Source organism: Dermatophagoides farinae, chromosome 8 (assembly GCF_024713945.1).
Source record: "Dermatophagoides farinae isolate YC_2012a chromosome 8, ASM2471394v1, whole genome shotgun sequence".
In the NCBI taxonomy this organism is placed as follows: Eukaryota; Metazoa; Arthropoda; class Arachnida; order Sarcoptiformes; family Pyroglyphidae; genus Dermatophagoides; species Dermatophagoides farinae.
Genome location: NC_134684.1, coordinates 590,739 through 612,445, shown reverse-complemented (window position 1 = coordinate 612,445; position 21,707 = coordinate 590,739). Strand labels below are relative to the sequence as shown.

Below are 21,707 nucleotides of genomic sequence, written 5' to 3'. Positions count from 1 at the left end.
ATGTCCATTTATGATTTGGTCATATTCTAGCGACAATTTGTCATTTTTCAGTTTATAAAATAATAATGATCATCATCATCATGGTTGTCTGATGATGATGATGATGATAATGATGATGTTTAAAATCCATCCATTGAAAAAGGTTTTTTTTCTGGCCAACCAAATTTCTCTACACGAAAAATTATTCTTTTCGTTCGTTCATTTACCTCATCAACCATCATTATCATTAAAAAACATTATTATATTTGATGTGTTGTTATGTAATGACAACAACAACAACAACAAAAAAAATGAAAATTGTCTGGTAACTACAGAAAAAAAATAAAAAAAATTGATATATCCGATGCCGATAATCACCAAGAACAACCTGATTTTTGAGCTCTATTTTTCTACCCACTGTATATCAAATCGTTTGCTTATTGTCATTTCATGTGTGTGTGTGTGTGTGTGTGTGTGTGTGAAATACCTCTCAATCTCGATTGATCAACACAGAAAAATAACCATATTCTATATTCGGTTTTTTCTCACTATTTTTTTGACATTTTTGAATTTCAACAACAAACGAAAAAATAGTGAGTTTATAATTACCATCTTTTTTTTATTTTAATTTTCAAATTTTTCTGTGTTTTGGAAATACCTGTTTTTCCTTATAAAATTGTATTCTTTTTCATTCATATTTTCTTTGTATGTGAATAAAAGATATGATGATGATCAATATCTTTCTAACAATAATAATAATCTAACATTATCACTTGAATTTCTTAGGCGCCATTCATCCATTCATTCATTCATTTTTTTCTTTCTTAAATGTGTGTGTGTGTCAGCCAGTTTTCATTTTATAAATGATAATGATCATGACCATGGTTGTATAATAAAAGTATCTTTCCATTTTGGATTGATGAAACTCTATTTTGAAAATTTGGCTTTAGAGAAAGGTTATAATTAATTTTTTTTTGACCGTCATGATGTTGTTTTTTTTTCTATTTTTGGCCATTTATTGTTGTGTGTTATTAACCTTAACTTGCCATATATGATAACAATATATAAATGAGAGAGAGAGAGCGAGAACCATCTGGATCTATTCTTTAACACCTTTTTTTTACCACTACCAGCATCATATTATTATTAGGTTAGGTTATATTCGTGCTGACATTTTTTTTAATATTATATAAATGATTATCATTGATCATAAATTTGATTCGAATTAAGATTTTAGTGATTTATGATTTTCAAAGTTGATGATGATGATGATGAGATTCAGTAAATGATAAGATTTCATTTTGTGTGGCTTGAACTATTTTGTTCGTCGTTGGCCATTTATAGGAAAATTTTTTGAAATTGTTTTTTTTGTTCGTTGTTGTTGAAATGATGTTATCAACACAATCGTTTTTTTTTTCATTATTATTTTGCTGAACATTTAACAAAAACTAGACATCTGTTTTTGACTTTTGATTTCTCTTGACACATTCATTCATCGTGTGTTTTCAAACAGTTTTGTGTTTTTTTTTTGCTGGCCTTAATCACACACCGACATCGACAAAGGTTAAAAATAATCAAATGACAAATGGGTTAAAAAAAATCCAATTCAATTCAATGTGATAAAAATGTGTGATATATAGTAGTATCATTTATTTATGGCGAAATAGAATTGGAATTTTTTTTTGTTTTCGGTGCAAAGATACCAGTGTGTGTGTGTGTGTGTCAATAGAATTGAATTGTTTTGTGTCATGTCTTTTTTTTCAATGTGACAATCAAATTTCAATTAAATTCATTTGGGAAATCAAAATAATCAAATCATTCTCATACCGTTCTTTTGATGATGATGATGATGGTCCTCGATCAAGCGAAAAAAAATTCATCGAATTCATTCAAAAAGAGAATAATAGATTCAATGATTAATTGATTTTTTTCCAGTTTTTGATTGCATTTTCTCATTATTTATCATGTATACAGTTTCTTTTTGTATGCTTGTGTGTGTGTGTGGAAACAGGTAAATCAAACAAATGTTTGTGTGTCTGTGTGTATTTAATACTTGCACTGTGATTCAATAGAATAGAAAAAATTCCATTGAAAAAATTGATTGCTAGAATGAATTCAATATGTAATGATTCATTACTATTAACCGATTCTTTCATTTCTCAAACAAACAAACAAAAAAAACTTCTCCCATGAGCCTAACTCTTTTTCTCTGTAACTAACGTCATCGTCATCATCATCATCATCATTTTGATGATGTAAATTCATTGAAAGAGAACGCGAATATAAACTTGATTAAATTGATTGATGTTTTTTTTCTCGATGGTATAGAATGAAATATTGTCGATACATTTTTTGTTGTTTTGTTTTAGTCATAAAAAATATATATATGACGTTTTCTGTATATGTAAATCGATTTATCATTTTTTTTTAAATTTTTTTCTCTGTTGTTTATTTATTCAATAGTGTCATTGCAGCTTGTGTCTGTGTATTTTGATTTTTAAGCTTCTTGGAAAAAAAAATTCCAATTCATTTTTTTTTTGTTTAATGATGAAATACGAAAATGATATGATAGAAACCTTATACTCTTGCTAGACATTGATTTTCTATTCTATAAAGAATTTGTCAAATGTGTGTGTGTGTGTGTGTGTGTGTGTGTGTAGGTGTATTGATTTTTTTTGTGTTTCCTCATTCCATCATCACTAGTTATAAATTCACAAAAATTCTTTTGTCTTGTGTATTACTATGATTCTAATGACGAGCAGAACATTTACATGTAGAAATCATCTTCATTAGCTTTTGCATAAAAAAAATAATTATTATCAGTCAGGAACGCAGCCAGCCAGCCAGCCATTCACACAACACTTTGATGTTTGATGCCAAATCATTTTTTTTCTGTGCTTGCAATGTGTGTTTCATGATGATGATGATGATGATGTAATTCTATTCTCCTGTGATGATGTGATCAACAAATTGTCTCAAGTTGTTGTTGCTGTTGTTTTATTTTTGAATTCTTCTTCTTCTACTTTATCCTAGAAATGGTCGACCTAAATATCTTTTTTTTTTTGCTCTGAAAATTAGATTTTTTTCATATAAATATCATCATTAATTATAAACATTTCACATTTTATATTTTCCAATTTCAAGTGGATTTTGTTATTTTCACTTACAAGTTTTTTGCCTTTGTTTTTGTGTGTGTCTGTGAAAATGCATCCTTTTTTACCTGTAAAAACAACAACAAAAAAAAACATTTCCTATTAACATTTGTCCTCGTTTTCTTGTTTCATCAAGGATTCTGGTTCGTTATTTATTTTTATTTTTTTTTTTTTTTTTTTTTTTGATTATCAATTGTTTCTATTTATTTATTTTTATTATTATCATTCTCCATAATGGTCAAATGGAAAATGGTTCGGTTTTTTTTTCATCATCATTCCATTTGCGTCACACACACACTCAAAATGACAACAAACATGATGTTTCTCGATTCGATTTGAATCGAAAATGTAGATCGAATTTTTTTTTCCCATTAATCCAATAAATTTCGATTCTATGTCATGTGTTTAAATGTGTTTGTGTGCTTCCATTATCTTTTTTTATATTCTGTGTAAATCGATTAGATTCTATGTGAAAAATTCTAGTTTTTTTCCGCTTTCCAACAAAACAACAAAGTAAACATTAACTACTTTCGTATTTTTTGTTTTTGTTTTATCAATAAAGTGATGCATACCATTTTTGTTTTTGGTTTTTTTTCTTTTGTTTATTTATTATGAACGAATTTTTTTTGTGTGCATGTTCCAATTGTTTATTGAGTGCATTTCGTTGTTGTTGTTGTTGTATTGCACTCAGAATTTGTTAATATTTCAAAGATTTTTTTTTTATTTCTTCTAATGAAGTTTTTTTTCTTGTTGTTGTTACATCTTAGATTGTCAATGTGTGTGTGTGTGTATGTGCGAATGTCTGGAATTCATTAAGAAAAACTTTTTTTTTGTGTATTTGTGATCCATTTATTTATGGAAAATTCAAAAGCGAACCCCGGATTGTTGTGAGATTGAATTGAACGATACAATTCATTTCCATTTTTTTTCCAATTTATTATCATGCACGTTTTTTTCGGCTCTGTTATTTTATCTTGTGTATGTGTGTGTTGTGGTCAAATAACCGAAATGCCGTTTGCCCCTCGTTCTCTTTCATTTTGAAAGAAGAAATAACCCAGACACATCAGTATATGTATCAAATTACACTCGCACACACACACACACACATACTGATTCATGACTTTTTTTGACGTATATTTTTTTCCATTCGTTCATTTTTGGTATTTCATCTGTTTTTTCTCAAAAAAAAACCAAATAATCATGACGACATGTCATTTTTGTTGTTGTTGATGATGATGATGAGCCACCAAAAAACAATTCATTCATTTATTTATGGTTTGTCATCATCATCATCATCAACATCGATTGATTGACCCAGTTTTTTTTCTCTCTCTCTCGACGATCGTTCGTTAGGTTGTGACATCCAACCATTATTTTCTGACTACTTGGCTTTTTTTGCCTTTTGTTTGAAAAAATTTTTTTTCACTGACTCATCATAATTATTGAAAATTTAAAAAAAAATTAGAGGTAAAAAAAATACGGTGATAATCTATACTACTACTATTTTTTTTTTTTTGACTTACATTTTCAAACAAAAAATGAAGATGACGAAGAAAATGATTCAAACTTTGTTATTAATTAATGATGACTAATGATTTGCCGAAAAGATTATGATTGGTCAGGATATTTCTCTCTATCTCTATGTCACAAATATTACATTTTTCATTTCGTTCTCTCTCTGTGTGTGTGTGTGTATTATGGCTAATGAATAAATGATAATTCATTTATATTGATGATGATGATGTTAATGATAATCGGATAATGTGTGGATAGAAAAAAATTAGAAATTCATTCGATACTATGATTTGTAAATAAAATAAAATGATGATGCTACCATTAATGGATTCATTTTTTTTTATTTATTCGAATTGAATCTTTTGCAATTCTTTTATTATTCATTATCTTCTTTTTCATCATCAAATTTGATTTATGATTCTTCGATTCGACATTGATGTTGTAACAATTCTTGTAGCTTAAAGCGATAAATTTATATTCTATTCGGTAATAAGACCTAGTTGTCCTGAATCCGATTAAGAATTTATTTTTGACGATATGATGATGATATTCATGACACGTAGATGATTAGAAAGAATAAATGAATATATTATCGATTGGAAAAAGTAAGAAGAAAGGATGTAGAGATGATGGTTCTATAGAATTTTCTCTTGCGGGCATTCAATAAAAAAAATTATTCATGTCCACGATATTTTACTAGAACTGTGTCATTTTTTGTTTCGTTGTTGTTGGTCATTGATTTTTTTGTTGTTGTTGTTGAAATATTCATATCATACAGCTGGATTAAGATCAAGAAATTGTAGACACAAAAGTCGGCCCTCGCCTTTTTTTTCTTTTTTTTTGATGATAACAAATGTCAATCATTTTTTTTTGTTTTTCATAGCTTTGTATGATGATTAGATTACCGTTATTATGTCGTTTGATTTGTTCCAATGACAACAGATTTAATATTTATATATTGCAAACAAACATGTCAAACATAATTTAAAAATTGTGATGATTGATTGATGGCTGATGTTGTCTCTTTCTCGTCATTTTTTTTTTGTCAATCAATGTTTCAATAATGAATTGTCGAAGAAGGTCGTCGTAATTGTTTACTTGGGAGAAACTATTGTGCGTGTGTGGGCTGTGGGTACCACCAAAAACTCTTTCGTCCAGAATTTATACGAGAAAACGAGATGGATAATTTGATGAAATGAGTCTAGTTTTGTTTTGTAATTTAACTTTTTTTTTTGATGAACTTATCTCTAGAGTCTAGACATGCATTTTTATTTATCATTGGTTACACATTATATCGATGTTCGTATCAAATCAAATCAAATAATCATCATCATCTGATGAATGAATTATGAACTTTTTTTCACTTCTTATACAAATGGGTAATACAAAAATGTAATTTTCATTTCCATCTTCTGTGCAAGTAGAACAATTTTTGTTTTATTTGTTTGTTTAGGCTATTCATTTCGTTTTCAAACATGAAACATTTGTATTTGAAACGAGAATACATCACTTGATGATGATGATGATGATGAAGAAAGTTAATCCGATAATCAAATGCAAGATGAATGAATGGTTCTTTTTTTTGATGATAAGTGAATAGTTTTGCTTAATAAAATTGCAATTTGGTCGTTGTTTATTTAGTTCATCGTTTATTTTTTTTTTTACTTTTAGATGAGTTTTTTTTTCTCTTTTGCTCTATTTACATTCTGGTTGATTTATTTTATTTAGAAGTTGTCGATGTTGTTGTTGTTGTTGTTGTTTTTCATTTAAAAAATTTTGTAATTCAGATTTTGTTCTGTTCTGTTTTCAAAAGAAAATGAAAATGCTTGATTTAAAATTTGAAACTTAAACACACACGCATACACACACAGACAGACACTTTGGTCAAATCATATTTCATTGAAATTTTGTTTTTTTGTTGTTGATGTTGTTGTTGTTATCATCATAATTCATAGAAATATGGATTAGTCAAAAATGCTGTTTTTCATTTCATTTCATGTCTTTACAAGGAAATTCATTTGGATTTTTGGATTTTTTTCGTTTGTTTGAAAATGTTTTGACTTGATTGAATTTGTATATAATGATGTGTGTATTGAAACAATTTCATGAATTACGCAAGAATTAACAAGGCCATCCATCCAAATTTTGTCATTGACAATCACGGCGATGACTTGTTTCATTATTGTAAAATACAGTGAAAACAAAAATTGAAAGAATATTCTCGCATGGAATAATAATGACAATTCATATTCCTTTTTCTTTTGTTGTTTTTGTTTTGTTCATGTTTCACTTGAAATAGATAATGAATTGTTAATAATAAGCTCCATCTATATAATTCTTTATTATTATGGTCAATTTGTGACACAACATCATCATCATCATCATTTCATTCAAAGACATTCATACAGATTACCATTCCATTTAATATATACTATATATGTATGATAAGAAGATTAAAAATTAAATACAGGAATCAGAGAGATAGAGAGAGACAACCATGTGATCGGATCCGGTTATTCGGTTTGTGTAGATGTTGAGATTTTGTTTTGTTTGAATCCCATACACATGTATTATACATCATTCTAAAGATTCTTAGAAAGGGAATTAAAGAATTTTGTTCATCATCATCATCATCATCAAAATCACAATAAGAAATGTACTTTTGAAACTTTTTTTTTTGTTTCGTTTTGTTTTGTTTTGTTTTTATGAGGAAAATCATCTATAGTCATTTTCTGGTTTTGTAATATTGTGGCCTTGTCCTTGTTTGTTTGTTTGTTTCTTTTCTTTTTTTTCAGAAAAAAAAATTTTTTTTCTGGAAAATGAAGAAATAGACTTTATTTGATTGTGAATGATGATGATGATGATGATTTGGATGTGAATGATGTCAATGTTGTGACCTAGAAAATGAAATTCTGTTGAATAACAAAAAAAAAAAATTTAAATTCAATTCTATGCTTGCTGCATGATTCTTTTATTCCGAATTATTCACAAATTGTTCTCGCTCTGCAGGGATTTCAATGAACAGAAAAAATGATTGCTTTTTTTTCTTTTGGGATTCTTTTGTGTGCGTGTATGCACTCAATTTTTGACGAAAAAAAAACTATTTTTTTCCTCCTTTTGCTCATTCGATTAACAACTTGTTGTTGTTGTTGTCAATGTATAATTTCTCTTGCTTGAATTTTTTTTCTCTCTTTTTCTCTCTAATTTGGAAAAAAAATATTAAGAGAAAAGAAAATGAGAGAAAAAAGGAAAATTGAATGGAGGGAAAACTCTTTCATCATCATTTACTTTTTATCATTGATGATGATTTGGTTTGATTTTTTTTTTATTTTATTTTGGATATCGTCAACTTGTCACTTTTTTTGTGTGTAATATTTTTCCATTTTTGTTTTGTTTTTGTCATTTTTTTGGCTCTCAAAAAAAAAATCAACAAAACGCTTTATTCAAGTAATCCTGTTTGCTTGTTTGTTCAACCAAGTTAGCATGTGTATCTTCTATTCATTGCTGAAAACGTAAATTTTGTATTCACCTGGTTAAATTTTCACTTTGTCAACTCTTTATGATCATCATAATCATTATTTGTTTCGCACACTAATTAATCGAATCTATTTCGAGTTTTTTATTACTTTTGTCGATTATCATGAGAAACGATATTTTTTTCGACATACATAGGATTCCAAGGTATAATTGTTTCAGTTTTTTTTTCATTTCAATTTTGTCTAGTGTGTGTTTTGTTTTTGTTGCTAGTATGTGAATTCTCAATTGAATCACTGCAACAGAATGTTTTTGTTTTATTCTTTGAAAAGAATCTCATGAATTTTTTTCGTTCTAATAAAAGAATTCTTCTGAAAGGTGAAAATGAGAAAAGAATAATGAATGAATGAATGAAAAAAAAATCTAGGCTCAATAAAAAAAAATTTCCAACAACAAGCCAAGAAATTGCCCGAAAAATTTTTTATTTTACAATTTTTTCAAACATTTTTTCTTGCTTTGTTTTATTAATATTCAACATTTTTTTTCTTCTTTTTCTTTATTTCATCCATCCATCTATCTATTGTCATTGACATGATGATGATGACATTTTGGCCATTGTATCATCATTTGTTCCATTTTTATTTATCCATCAAATCATCATAGGAAAGATAGAGAAAATCTTTCTAAAACATTATCATCATCATCATCATTATTATTATGAAAGAAAGTTCATTGTTAATGTTTAATAGAAGCAACAATTTCGATTTGAAGCATAATAGCCATAGCCATAATAATAATGAAAATAATCATCAACTAAAAGAAGATAGTAATCGATTCATTGGATCATTGAGTGATACGAAAATTCAACAAAATCAACACGATACTATCAATGTCCAGAATGGACATGAATATTTTCATAACAATGACAATGTTGATGATGATGATAATAATATCGTTCAAGAAATTAATATTGAAAAATTGTCCAAAATCACAAATCACATAATATCACAACAACATTGTTCATCACCATTATCAACGACAACGGTGGCATTGAATTCAATATCAATTTCATCGCCATCACCGACTTTGTACTATTCACGAGATCATCATCAACATTACAAACAACATACCGATAATTGTAATCATTATCATGATGATAATGATCATCGATTAAAAATTTCTCATCAATCCAACCAAAACGGCTTTGATTTTTTTTCGACACGACAATATTCAATTAATGCTGCTGCTATTGCTGATAATCATGGCTTTTTAAATAAATCCTGTAAAATTGCCGATAATATAATACAAACTTTGCCTCTGACCAATGATTCAATGATCATTAATGGTGGTCATAATAATCATCATGTTACCATTAATAATACGCCCTCGTTCTCCTCTTTGTCGTCCACCTCCACAATCAATGGCAATCACCGATATGGCCGAAATATCATTGATAACAATAATTACAATTACAATGATAATAATGAAAATGATTCAACTCTTTCATCACAATTGATGACGAAAACATTTAAAGTTCAAAATTTAGATGCTGATGGTTGTGATAAAAAATTTAAATTATCATCGCCATTATTGTGCAACAATCGGTTGCAAATAAATTCATCAGCCACGTCTTCCGTTTCGATTTTCGGTTTAAATCATCATCATCATCATCATTCCCCTCCCAACGTCAATTCCCACCAAACAACCAATACCACCAATACAGTTGTCGTCACCCATAACCACTGTTCAACACCGCCGCCACTTTCCTCGTCATCGATATCATCATCATCATTATCTTCACAACATATCACACCAACGACAACAACAACGATCTCAGTAAATGTAAATACTCAATTACAAGAACTTCAGCGCTATCATGAATCAATAACCAAAAGTAACAAACAACAACAACAACAAAAACAACAAAAACAGCAGCATCAACAACAAAAAGATTCAGAAACCTATACAGAATTACTTCGATATCGATCTCAGGAATTTTATAATAAATTAGCTCAACAACAACAACAACAGCAACGATTTCAATCATCATCAAATCATCATCATCATTCACCACTTGGTTATCCTAGTAGCTCATCTAGTTGTTCAAATCGTACAAATGAAACAATCTATGATACATCATCATCATCATATCATGTCTATGGCCAACAACAACAACAACAACAATTATTGCAACAAAAATTGTACAATTCACAAAGTCTTGTCAATGTTCAACAACAACAACAACTTGAAGAATCGAATCAAAATTTAGCTTCTTTTCAACAACCGATTATAAATACACAAATACAACGACGACGACGTCTTACCAAAGAATTTGAATCATTACGTGATCTTTCTATACAACCACCATCATCGACGATTATCGATGGTGGTGATGCTGGTAATGATAATACCCATCACCATCATCAGAATAAATTGTATCATTGTCGAAATTCTCCAATAAATTGTGCCACTATAGGCAATCATCATCATCGTAATACATTTGTTTATCCAAATCCTCATCATTTTAATTCATCATCATCATCATCATCATCATTGTTGCGATCAAATTCTTCATTATCACTTAGCCATCATCAAAAAAATAAAGGCCATCATCTATTACAACCATCGAATATCTTGCATTCAGGTCAGAATTTTTTGCCGACACATTTATCTTCAACAAATCTATCTTTGATGCCGTCTTCTACAACAACGAATACATCGTCTTCGACGAATGGTTTTGCAGCTGGAAGTGTTGTTGGTGGTTTGGCTACAATTGATCGTCGCTTAACAATCGGTAATAGGAATGTGATTGGTGCTCCAGCACCATTGTCATCATCTACGGTAAATGTGATGAATTCTTCATCAACAATAACAACAAGTGCTAACACCACCAATTCTTCGTCATCATCATCACCTTTATCATCAACATCTTCCGGACTATTACACGCATATTCATATCAACAGGCAAAAGTTGCACAACATATTGTCCATCATAATTCTTCTGACAATGATTATAATCAATGTAATGTGGCGACACCTTTACCACAAATAAAACGAACACCATTGGCTTTAGGCAACAGTAGTGTATCAGCACCTACAACACCTCAAAAAGTTTTATTATCCAGATCTAATAGTTCAAATCCGACGGTATCACCGGCGTCATCGACTTTACATCCGGTACCTATACAATTGTATCCGATAACAAATTCTCATAACAACAACAACAACAACAATTTACCTCCTCAACAACAACAACAGCAACCATCGATATTTGGCCATTCACAACATTATTCACCTGTATTATCGAATGTCTCATTAAATCAAAGACATGCTTCAAATAGTAGTAGTATGAACATATCACGTTCATCTAATTCATTGATTCAAACATCCGGTCATAATGCTGCTGCCGGTAATGTTGCTGGTAATCAACATGTGCCTGATCATCATATTTATCATCCATATGGTACTGTTGTTGTTCCACCAAATGTCAATGTTAATGTTGCAAGCCATAATCAGCAAAATACAGTGGTCAATCATCATCATCAGCAGCAGCAGCAGAAAACACCAACAAAATATACGAAATCAAATGGTGGATTAACAGTGATAACACCACCGTGTTCAATGATGATGACTACATCAACATCAACTACAATAACAACAACAACAACATCTTCATCATCATCATCATCATTTAGTCGATATTCACAACGATTTCCTATCGTATCATCTATGATTACATCAACGACGATGACCACGGCAACCACAACCACATCGGCAACATCAATGTTACAATATCCATCACAGCAGCAGCCACAGCAATCAATTTATTCATCAAATAATCTTCATCAGCAACAACGTAAAGTAGCTACGACAAATAATACAACAACACCATCACAGCCATTAATCAATAGTTTATCACGAAGTTTTTTCGCCAATTCTACCAATTTATTTGAATCGAAAAAAAATAAATTTTTTGGCTCAGTATCATCTATTGATCTTCAGGTATGTGTATTTTCTATGTTTCTTGTTGATATTTTTAGACATTTGACACTTTAACAACTTAATTAGTAAAATTAATTGTGTTGATAATTGTTACCTTTATCTTTCATGTATAATGATTAATCTGATAATGGTGCATGATAGATTTTGATTTGATTGATGAGTTGACTGGAAATTTTTTTTTTTTTTTTTTGTTATTTTTGGAACCATAATGATGATGATGATGATGATGACAACATTGACTATCATATTGCACATTCAATTATAATAATTCACATTGTTTGTGTATGTTGTTAGGATCATTATTATTATCGGAAATCAACGGAATTTTTCTTTTAGTCAAAACCGATATTCTCAATAGGATTTTTTTTTCAATTTTCCAGGCAATTTCGCTATATAAATGGTGTAACCTTAAAAAAGGTAAATTTTTTTTGCCATCTACCAAACCGATGTGTGTAGATTCTTTTGGTTGCTGCTTATATTTTTCAAACATAAAGTTAGTTTGTCGTTTGTTTCATTTTTTATTTTATTTGATCGATCATGTGATGTGTGTGTGTGTGTGTGTGTGTACGGGTTTGATCTTATGAATTTTTTTTGTTGTTGTTGTTGTTGTGATATCGATCGATCAATCGATGCATCATCTCCATTGATGATCATAATCATCGATTATTCAGTTATTTTTTCCAAGAAAAAATGTTCATTTCTTTATATGCATTCAATTCGTGTATAGAATATTCAATGTTTTCCCAAAACATAAACTATTAAAAAAAATCCATGATGATCAAAATTGTCATGTCATGTAAGTCTGGTCATGTCAATTAATGAGAATGAAAATGATGATAATCTAATCTAGAAATTTCCTTAAAGAAATTCTTTGGTCCGGTTATTTCTAGTTTGATTTTTTTTCTTTCTTTATTTTTTTTTTTAGTTGCTAGGTATGTGCTTAGGTATTCTTTATTGTTTGTTTTTCGTTTTTGTTTTGTTTTGTTTTGTTTGTTTGCTTTCTGCTGCATTGTTTTCTATCAATTTGTAATTGATAGATGTATGGAGAAGAAAATAATGTAAGAAAGTTTGGTACGGGTATCCAAGTCGATAATAGGTTTTTTTTTGTTGTTGTTGCTGGTTAGAATCGAAACATTGGCTTACACACATATACACAAATACATAGTATATAATAATCTACGAAGCGCATACTCGAATCCGATGGTGGATTCAAGCCAATTTTCAACTTTTTTTTCTGCCACATCTTCGGTTGATTCCAATGAGCAGCAGCAGCAGCAGCAAAAGCAATAAAGAAATGATGATCCTGGGCGCTATTCGTTTTTTTTATTTGCTTCACAGTCATTTTTTCTCTTGAATCCTATCTTTATTACTACGGAAAATAAAAGCAAAAGCTTCAGCCTTTTTTCATATATGATAAGTTTGTTTTGTTCGAGTTTGAGCAAACACCATCAAACATAACATAGACCACACGCGGGTATATCACCACACACACACACACACACGTTTTGTTTAGTACAAAAAGTTGTTCAATTTTCGGTATTCTACGATTACCGATTCTTCTCTATGTTGTTGTTTTTGGCTTACATCTATCTCTCTCAAGAGAGAGAGAGATAGATAGATAGATTGATTCTGACAGAATGTGAAAGTCTTTTTTTTTTTTTTGTTTTTGTTTTCCCCACTCTACCAAACATGATGACATTATTATTATTATTATTATCTATAGATGAGAAACACATACACTAAAATGAATTCATGGAGCATCACATCCTTCTTTTTTTATTATTCTACGACAACGACGACGACAAAACTTGACTTTATCATATAGGCCAGTAAAAAAAAAAGCCAAGCCACACACACACACAGACACGATGAACAAAATTTCATCATTTCATCGGCCGAAATGAAATGTAAAAAATTATAAACCAATCCCTTGTTCTAGTTTTTTTTTCATCTTTATATCCTGTAAATTTGGCGCACCTCGTATGTGTGTTGGCGTGTATTGTTTTTTCATTCAATTCAATTCATGGTGATGATATCTTTGTTTTTTCTGTTTTCTGTTTTGTTGAAATGAAATGAATTCCACACATCATCATCATCATCGTCATCATTTTCAAACACATTCCAAAATCGACAACAAAGACATGTGTTTTTTTTATTGTTTGTGATCCAAACATGTGTGTGATGATTATATTGATTTGATTCTTTCATTTGTGAATGTTATCATTTAGCTCAAGAATAAAGAATAACCACTTGATGGTTCAATGATTATCACGATGTGAAAAAAAAAATTATGATGATGATGATGTGATTTCAAGAATTGAACAAATAAAAAAAACTGAAATGAAACTTATTTGCTTACACTTCAAATGATGTTTCAAGTGGAACAAAACAATATGAACAAGTCATCTTTACAACCACCACCACCTTTATAATAATAATAATCGATCTGCATTGATCGATGGGCCGAAAATGGATTCATTACAAATGGAAACATTTGTTTGGGTATGATGCATTTTCATTTTTTTTTTTTTTTTTTTGGAAATTTTTTTGCTCGGTTTTTTTCCATGAAAAATTCCATTCATGTAACTTGTATTTTGATCGTTTTGCCCGCTTGTTTCACATAAAGATAACAAAAAACATCGTGATACCAAACACACACACTTCACTCGAGAGAAAGGATAGAGTCGATGCTTGTTAAATATAGCAAAATATAGTCACTTCATTAGTGTGTTCAAGTCTTCTGGAATTCTTTTCATTCGATTTTTTTCCGAATAATTGCCAAATCCAAGATGGCCTCTTTTTTTGCTGATAAAATGATTGAGATTCATGATGATGATTACAATCAAAAAAAAAAAAATAATTGGCTAAACAGAAATCCAAAAGCAATCCATCCATGTTTTTTTCCTCCTCTCTCATTATTCATATTTGATTTGATCAATTGATGATGATGATGATGATACTAATTAAAGCATAAAAAATATCGATATGAATCATAAACATCTTTATATTATCATATACAATTTGATGGTCGATTTGATTTGATTGATTGATTAATCATATCATGATTAATCAAAGAAAAAGAAATTGTAAATATTGATCACCGGTGGTAAGAAGGTGTGGTTCTTTTGTTTTTGTTTTTTTTTTTTTTTTTTTTTTTTTTTGATTACTATTTACCACAAACACACACTGCTGCTGCTGCTGCTGGTGGTCAATGAATCGAATTTTTAAAATAAATCATTTTTATTCGATTGAAAAATAAAGAAATAGACCAAAAAAAAACTTTTTTTTCTTCCAAAACTTTTACAAAGAATTGATAATTATTTTTTTTGTTGAATTGAAGAAAATTTTTTGATCGATAGTTTGTCATTGACTTTACCTGCGTGAATGAATATAATGATTTTATTTCCATTCGTTGAAACTTTGGTTGTTATGCTACTGTTTATTGATGAAATGATGAACGTAGAGAATTTATGAACAAGTCGAGAGTTTTCAAATCCACCTTTGTTTTTTTTTCTTTGAATGAAAAATTCATTTTTTTTTCTCAAAACTTGACAAACTTTAGTGAGAAAACAAACATCTTTATTTTTTATATGGAAATCTCTCATTTATTCATGATGAAAAAAATGGAAATTTTTCTCTCGTTAACCAAATCGAATTATGTTTGTACCACGTGAATACGAGTATCTGATAAAAAACATTATTTAATAATAATGATATATTGTTTATACGTTCCAGCAGCAGCAACTACAACAACGAGTACCAGAATCTAATAATAATAATTCTGAGAAATGCAAATAAAAAAAAACAAACACCAGAACCTGTACTAAATACAAACGAAAACAAAAAAAGGTCGTTGATTCTTTAATCATTTCAGCTCGAAAAAAAAATTCAGAATAATAATAAATTCAAGGTTTTTTCCCTCAGTGTGATATATTGTATTTGGGTGTTTAAGGAAAATTTTCACCATCAACAACATTTGATTCCATTTTAGAGCCTGTCTATATGTGAGTGAATGATTGAGTGGATAATCTTGGATTATCCACAGAGAAAAATTAAATTTGCATTGATATTAATTAATTAATCCAGTTTAATAATTGTTAATTTTTTTTGACACATTTCATCATTGTCATTTCGAGGACAAAAAATTTTTAAAAATAATAAATACGTGCAAATCCATTTTTTTCATTAATTTCCATCTATTTTTTTTTCTTTTATTTTTCATTGGAAATTCATCATTCTTGTTTCCATGTGTGTGTGTGTTTTGAAACGATAAAATGATTATGAAACTACATATTGCGTGATTGACTTGCATACTTTGATTTTCATTCTGGTTACTGTTTGTTCAACATCGACAACAACAAAAAGATCCAGACGAAATTTTTTTTTTTGTATTTTTTTTCATCGAATGAAGAATATGAAACAAAATTATAACGACGGTAAATCTGAGATTTTTTTTTCTTCGTATAAAGAATATTCCAGCAACAGCAACACAAGACACACTGTGTTTTTTATATATCGATTTCTCATGAAATTCTATAATTATGATGATTATTTTTTCTAGCTTTGAAAGCGAAAATAAACAATTAAAATAAATCCAGGACCACTTGATTCTGATTCTTTTTCAAGCCGATTTTGATTGTCATCATCATGTTGTTGTTGATGATGTTTTTTTTCCGGTGAAAAATAATCAGATTTAGAATTAGAATTTTTTCATTTTCATTTTTGTTTTTTGTTCGTTTTCAACGCCAAAAACATGCCACTCACACACAGTCAATGACAATATGACACATAGTGTCAAACTGTTCATTTTTTTTGTTTTGTTTTGTTTGTCGTTGACAAACAAAATGAATTCGTGTGTGTGTATGTTGACTATTTTGTAAATTTATGGCCACATTGTATGCTTGTAGCACATCCAATTATCAAAATCAAAAAAAAACGTGTATTATGCATTTTAAAATAATTGAACATTTCCGGTAGTTTTTTTTGTCTTTTTCCATTTTGTTGCCAACATTTCATTACTACACACACATGTGTGTGAACAAAATTTTTTTTTCTTTTGCTTCCGGTTTTAGGTTTATTTTTTCATGCAAACTAAAACTATTGAAATTAATGAAAAGAGTTTGTGTGTGTGTGTGACTGCACACACACACACACACCTTTCAACGGTTTCCTCTTTTTTTTGCTTCTTTATCATTTCCTCGTCAAAAAAAAAATACTGGAAAAAGTATAAGGTTTGGTTAGGATTGACAATGAATTTGAATTTTTTTTTTCTGTTGTTGTTCATTTGTTTGATGAGATGTATATTTATTTGTTTAAATTTTGTTTTTTCAATTTGTTAGTCGATGGAATCTCTCCTGAGGCACATTTTTTAATGCATGATTACTACTATTTTTGGACAATGTGAATGTGAATAATATTTAATTTTCTCACTAAACATTCACGGTCATCATCATTATCATCATCATCCGGGAATTATTCCGTAGAGAGAATTTTGAAATTTTTTTTGTTTAATTATTTCACTGGACAATGGAACTTTATATGAACACGATATAGACATTCTGTTGACATTTTATCCAACCGGGAACTGGGAATATTTTTATTCAATTTTTCTATTCAAACTCGAAAATTTTTTTTCTTAGTTTCAGTTTTTATTCCTAAATTCAAACATTAGATGGCGCCTGTTGTCGCTTGTTTCTATCTGTTTTATGCTGTAGTTGTTGTTGTTGTTGAAAGTTGATCATTAAAATTTTTTGGCTTTTTTTCTCATTTTTTTTTTGATATAATATCGCAGATGTTCTAGATTTTTTTTCCATCATGATAATGTTGTTGTTGTATTTATCGTCATCAGTGATTGAAGATTGTAAATCACACAAACAAACACATCACACACACACACACACACATTTGAACTTTTCATGAAAAAAATGTCGATTGTTTTGAAAAAAAATTCGGGTCATATTTCCTTCGGATTTCGTGATTGTTTCAGGATCCTCATTTTATCGTGTTGTTTTTTTAATCGTTTGAAATATATATAATATAATCCTATTATGGTTATGTCACAAATTAAATACGAATTTGTTGTTTTTTTTTTTGAAAAAATCCTTCTTTCTTTCTCTTTACCTTTTTTTCAAAAAAAAATTGATGACATTCATCATCATTATCGTTGTTGTTGTGTCATTTAGATTTTTTTTCCATTCTTTATACAGGTGATCTTTTTCGTTTTTTTTCCTGTTTTCTCCTTGCCTATTTCTAGATGATGATTGTGAATGTGAATGTGAATGTCCTCCACCAGTTATCATTTGCCATTATTCTCTGATTTTGAATCTCGTTTTTTTTTGTCTTTTGTTGTTGATCGTCATTTATGATTATTGGACCTTGAGGTCGTTGTTTTTTTGTCTCACGTGTGTGTGTGTGTGTGAGTGATGTAGTAGCCTGATTATGATAATGATGATGATCATCATCATCACATGATAAGGATGCTTGAAAAAATCCATCTTTTTAGATAATTTGTGTAATTACGATATATGACGATAATTGGACTTGAATTTTTTTTTCATATTCCAACACAGCAACAAATAGTAGACAAAAATTAAGTTTATTTTACTGATCAAAAAAAAAAAAATCTTCAGAAAAAAAGCTTATCGTAATTTTTATGTCATATATAAACTTGCCCACGCTCGTTACACACACACACACACAAGATTTTTTTTTTCTTCATTTTGGTCCACTCAAAAAGTTGTGATAAAACGAAGAGGTTAATTGTTTTTTTTTCGTTTTCGTTGTTGTTGTTGTTATATGTTGATAATACAAACCATTTACAATGGCGAAAAATTGAATTGAATCTTTCTGTTTTCAAAGTAAATTTTTTCAATTATTTTTTTTCCAATGTTCCAAAATGGTGTGGTCTCCCACTTCGAGCAATTTCAGCTCATTTCATTTTGTTGTTGTGTTTGATTCATGGAAAAAAAGTTTTTCAAGTTTTTTTTTGAAAAAAATTGACTTGAAAAATTTTAATTATTCGAAATTCGGGTTAAAAAAATCCCTTCATTTGTCATTTATTTGTTGATTCTAATGGCAATATCGACAACGATGATGACAATTGCGAATGACTATAGAGTTTTCTTTTTGTTCATTACCTGTTTGGTTTGGTTTGTTCGCATTCATTCGTTTGGTCCTTCCATAAAAGTATTCATTTTTCATGATGATGATGATGATGATAATGATCATTTCCTCATCATCATCATTCCACTATTTTAGATAGAGTGACAATGGTAGATTTAGTAGGTTTTTTTTCTATTTCGGCAATTGCTTCATCTCGTTAGTGACATCAATTTTAGATGTTGCAGATTGTTTTTTTGTTTTGTTTTCCTAGTTGTTTTAAATTTTTAAAATATTCATGTTTCATCTGTAGGAAAAAAATCCCTTTTTTTTCTTTTAATTTCCCACACTGTCGGAAGTAATTACACTTGTTGCTGCTACTGTTTAAATCGTGTGTGTGTAGCGGTAACGGTAGTGGACAATGATGAAGAAAATTAATTGTAATTTTTATCCAGTGGTTCACGTGTGTTCATGGCACCAAAAAAAAACACAATTTTTTTCCAGAAAAAAATAATCAATTTTTGATAATCACATTGATGATTAGATTTTTGTTTCCGAAACATTGGATTAGAGCCTAAATTTCATGTTGGTGATGTAATCATTTTACTTTATAAATAAGTCCAATATGGATGTGGACTTTGTGGATTTGATGATTTTTTTTTCTGGGCAATCGTAAAAAATTTCCTTTTTTTTTTGATTTTTGATTTCAATTTTTTTTCTTCTTTGCTGCTGAAGTCTTAATCAATTAATGAACAACAACAAGTATTTTGCCATTGTATACATCCGTCCTTATTTTATCAGCAACGAATTCCATTTTTTTTTTTTTTTTTTGATGAATGAAATATGTTTGTTGTTTTTTTCCATGATAATGATGATTAATATTGGATACTGAGTTGTGTTTTTCACAGCAACAGTTGATTTTTTTTTTTGAATTTCGGTTAGAATGAAATAATTACACATATGAATGGCCACAAGCAACACCATTTTCACGTGGTTTTTTTCTCCATAAGAAATGTAGGCATTGGTTGGCAAATTATTATTAGAAGAAGATGGACCTATCCCCTTTGTTGTTTAGACACCTGAATTTTGTACAAACGAGCAAATAAATAATTCGTGTCAAGAGCTTAACAGCGAGAATGAGCTAACGAATGTTTTGTATGTTGTGTGAATGTTTTTTATTCGTTTTCAACGTTTTTTTCTGTAGTACCATCGTTACAAAAATATGACAGTATATGTTCAGGATGTGTCAATCGGATGTTGTGTGCATGTGTGTGTGTGTATTCATGCCCATCACCATTATCATGATGATGATAGTTGCAAAAAAAAAAATCACTACACAACAACAACATATGGACCATAATCTTTTAGAAAAGAGGGTATAAACACTACAACAAACCTGAATTGTTTTTTTTTTTTTTTTGATTGTAGTGGTGGTTGTCGACACATATATTCACCTGGTGTGTGTGCGTGTGTGTGTTTGTGTATGTTTGTGTGTAGAATCCATTGGTGTGTGTGCATTGCTGTGTGGTAGTTAGTTATCATCATCATCAACATGATGATGATGGTAAAATAAAAATGAAAAAAAAATCTTCAGCAAAATGGTTCGTTTTTTTCAAGCCATTTCTGGTCGATGGTTACCTAGCAGCAGCAACTATAGCTATCAACCTGATCGTTATTTTTACATTTAGTACACTCTGGCCTTTTTTTTCTCTTCATCTGTGTTTGTGTTTGTGTGTTGCTTTCACAACAAAAAAAAAACGGCCAGGTTTTTTCATTCTCATCATCATCATCGAATGTGATGGTGTATGTGGTTGCATTTTTTCATCATTTTCTGCCATTTCATTCAATTCAATTCATTCATTCATCGTTTTTTTTGGTCGAAACACACAAACCAAAAAAAACGATGAAATTCTTTGTTGGTTGATGATGATGATGATGATATTACCTTGCCCGTTTCCGTCCGTTCATTTCTCTGCTCAAGTTTGAATCTTGTTTCATTGTTATTTGTCTATTTGTTTTTGTTTGTCAGTTTGTTTCCATAATCATCATCATCATTATTATTATCATTCTATTTACAGAACAACATATTTTTTTCTTTAAAATAACAACAACAATGACTAATCACGTGAGCTACTACTAAAATTCTGATTTTTTTTGTTGTTGTTATTGTTGAATTTATCGTTGTTATGTTCAACTATATCTATAATCATCATCAATATGACCATGTGGATGGTAAGACATCATTTTTTTTTCATTCATTCTTTCATTCATCGATTTTCTGTTTTGTTTCGATTTATATAACAATAACAACAACAACAAACAACAAACGAAACGAAACAATCCTATCATCATCATCATGATGATAATATTAGCAACATTTTCATCATCCTCGTTTTTTTTCATCTTTATAATAATGGTAATGATAAGGTGGTTTGATCCGTTATTTTTTCCATGAAAAAAGAAAATGTTTCCGTTGTTTGTAATCAT

General features: G+C 29.4%; 1 protein-coding gene across 3 annotated transcripts in view; it reads left to right on the top strand.

The window, feature by feature from the left end:
* The window catches only part of LOC124495929 (uncharacterized), a 32,307-nt gene that overhangs the window by 722 nt on the left and 9,878 nt on the right, over positions 1–21,707 (top strand). For 2 of the 3 annotated variants that reach the window (XM_075733556.1, XM_075733554.1), the window contains exon 2: positions 8,784–12,122. In XM_075733556.1, coding sequence (XP_075589671.1) covers positions 8,838–12,122 — 3,285 coding nt within the window. In that variant the 5' untranslated portion in view covers positions 8,784–8,837. Of the gene's footprint in view, positions 1–3,201; positions 3,275–8,783; positions 12,123–21,707 lie in introns of those variants that run through there. The other variant, XM_075733555.1, reaches the window with a different exon arrangement.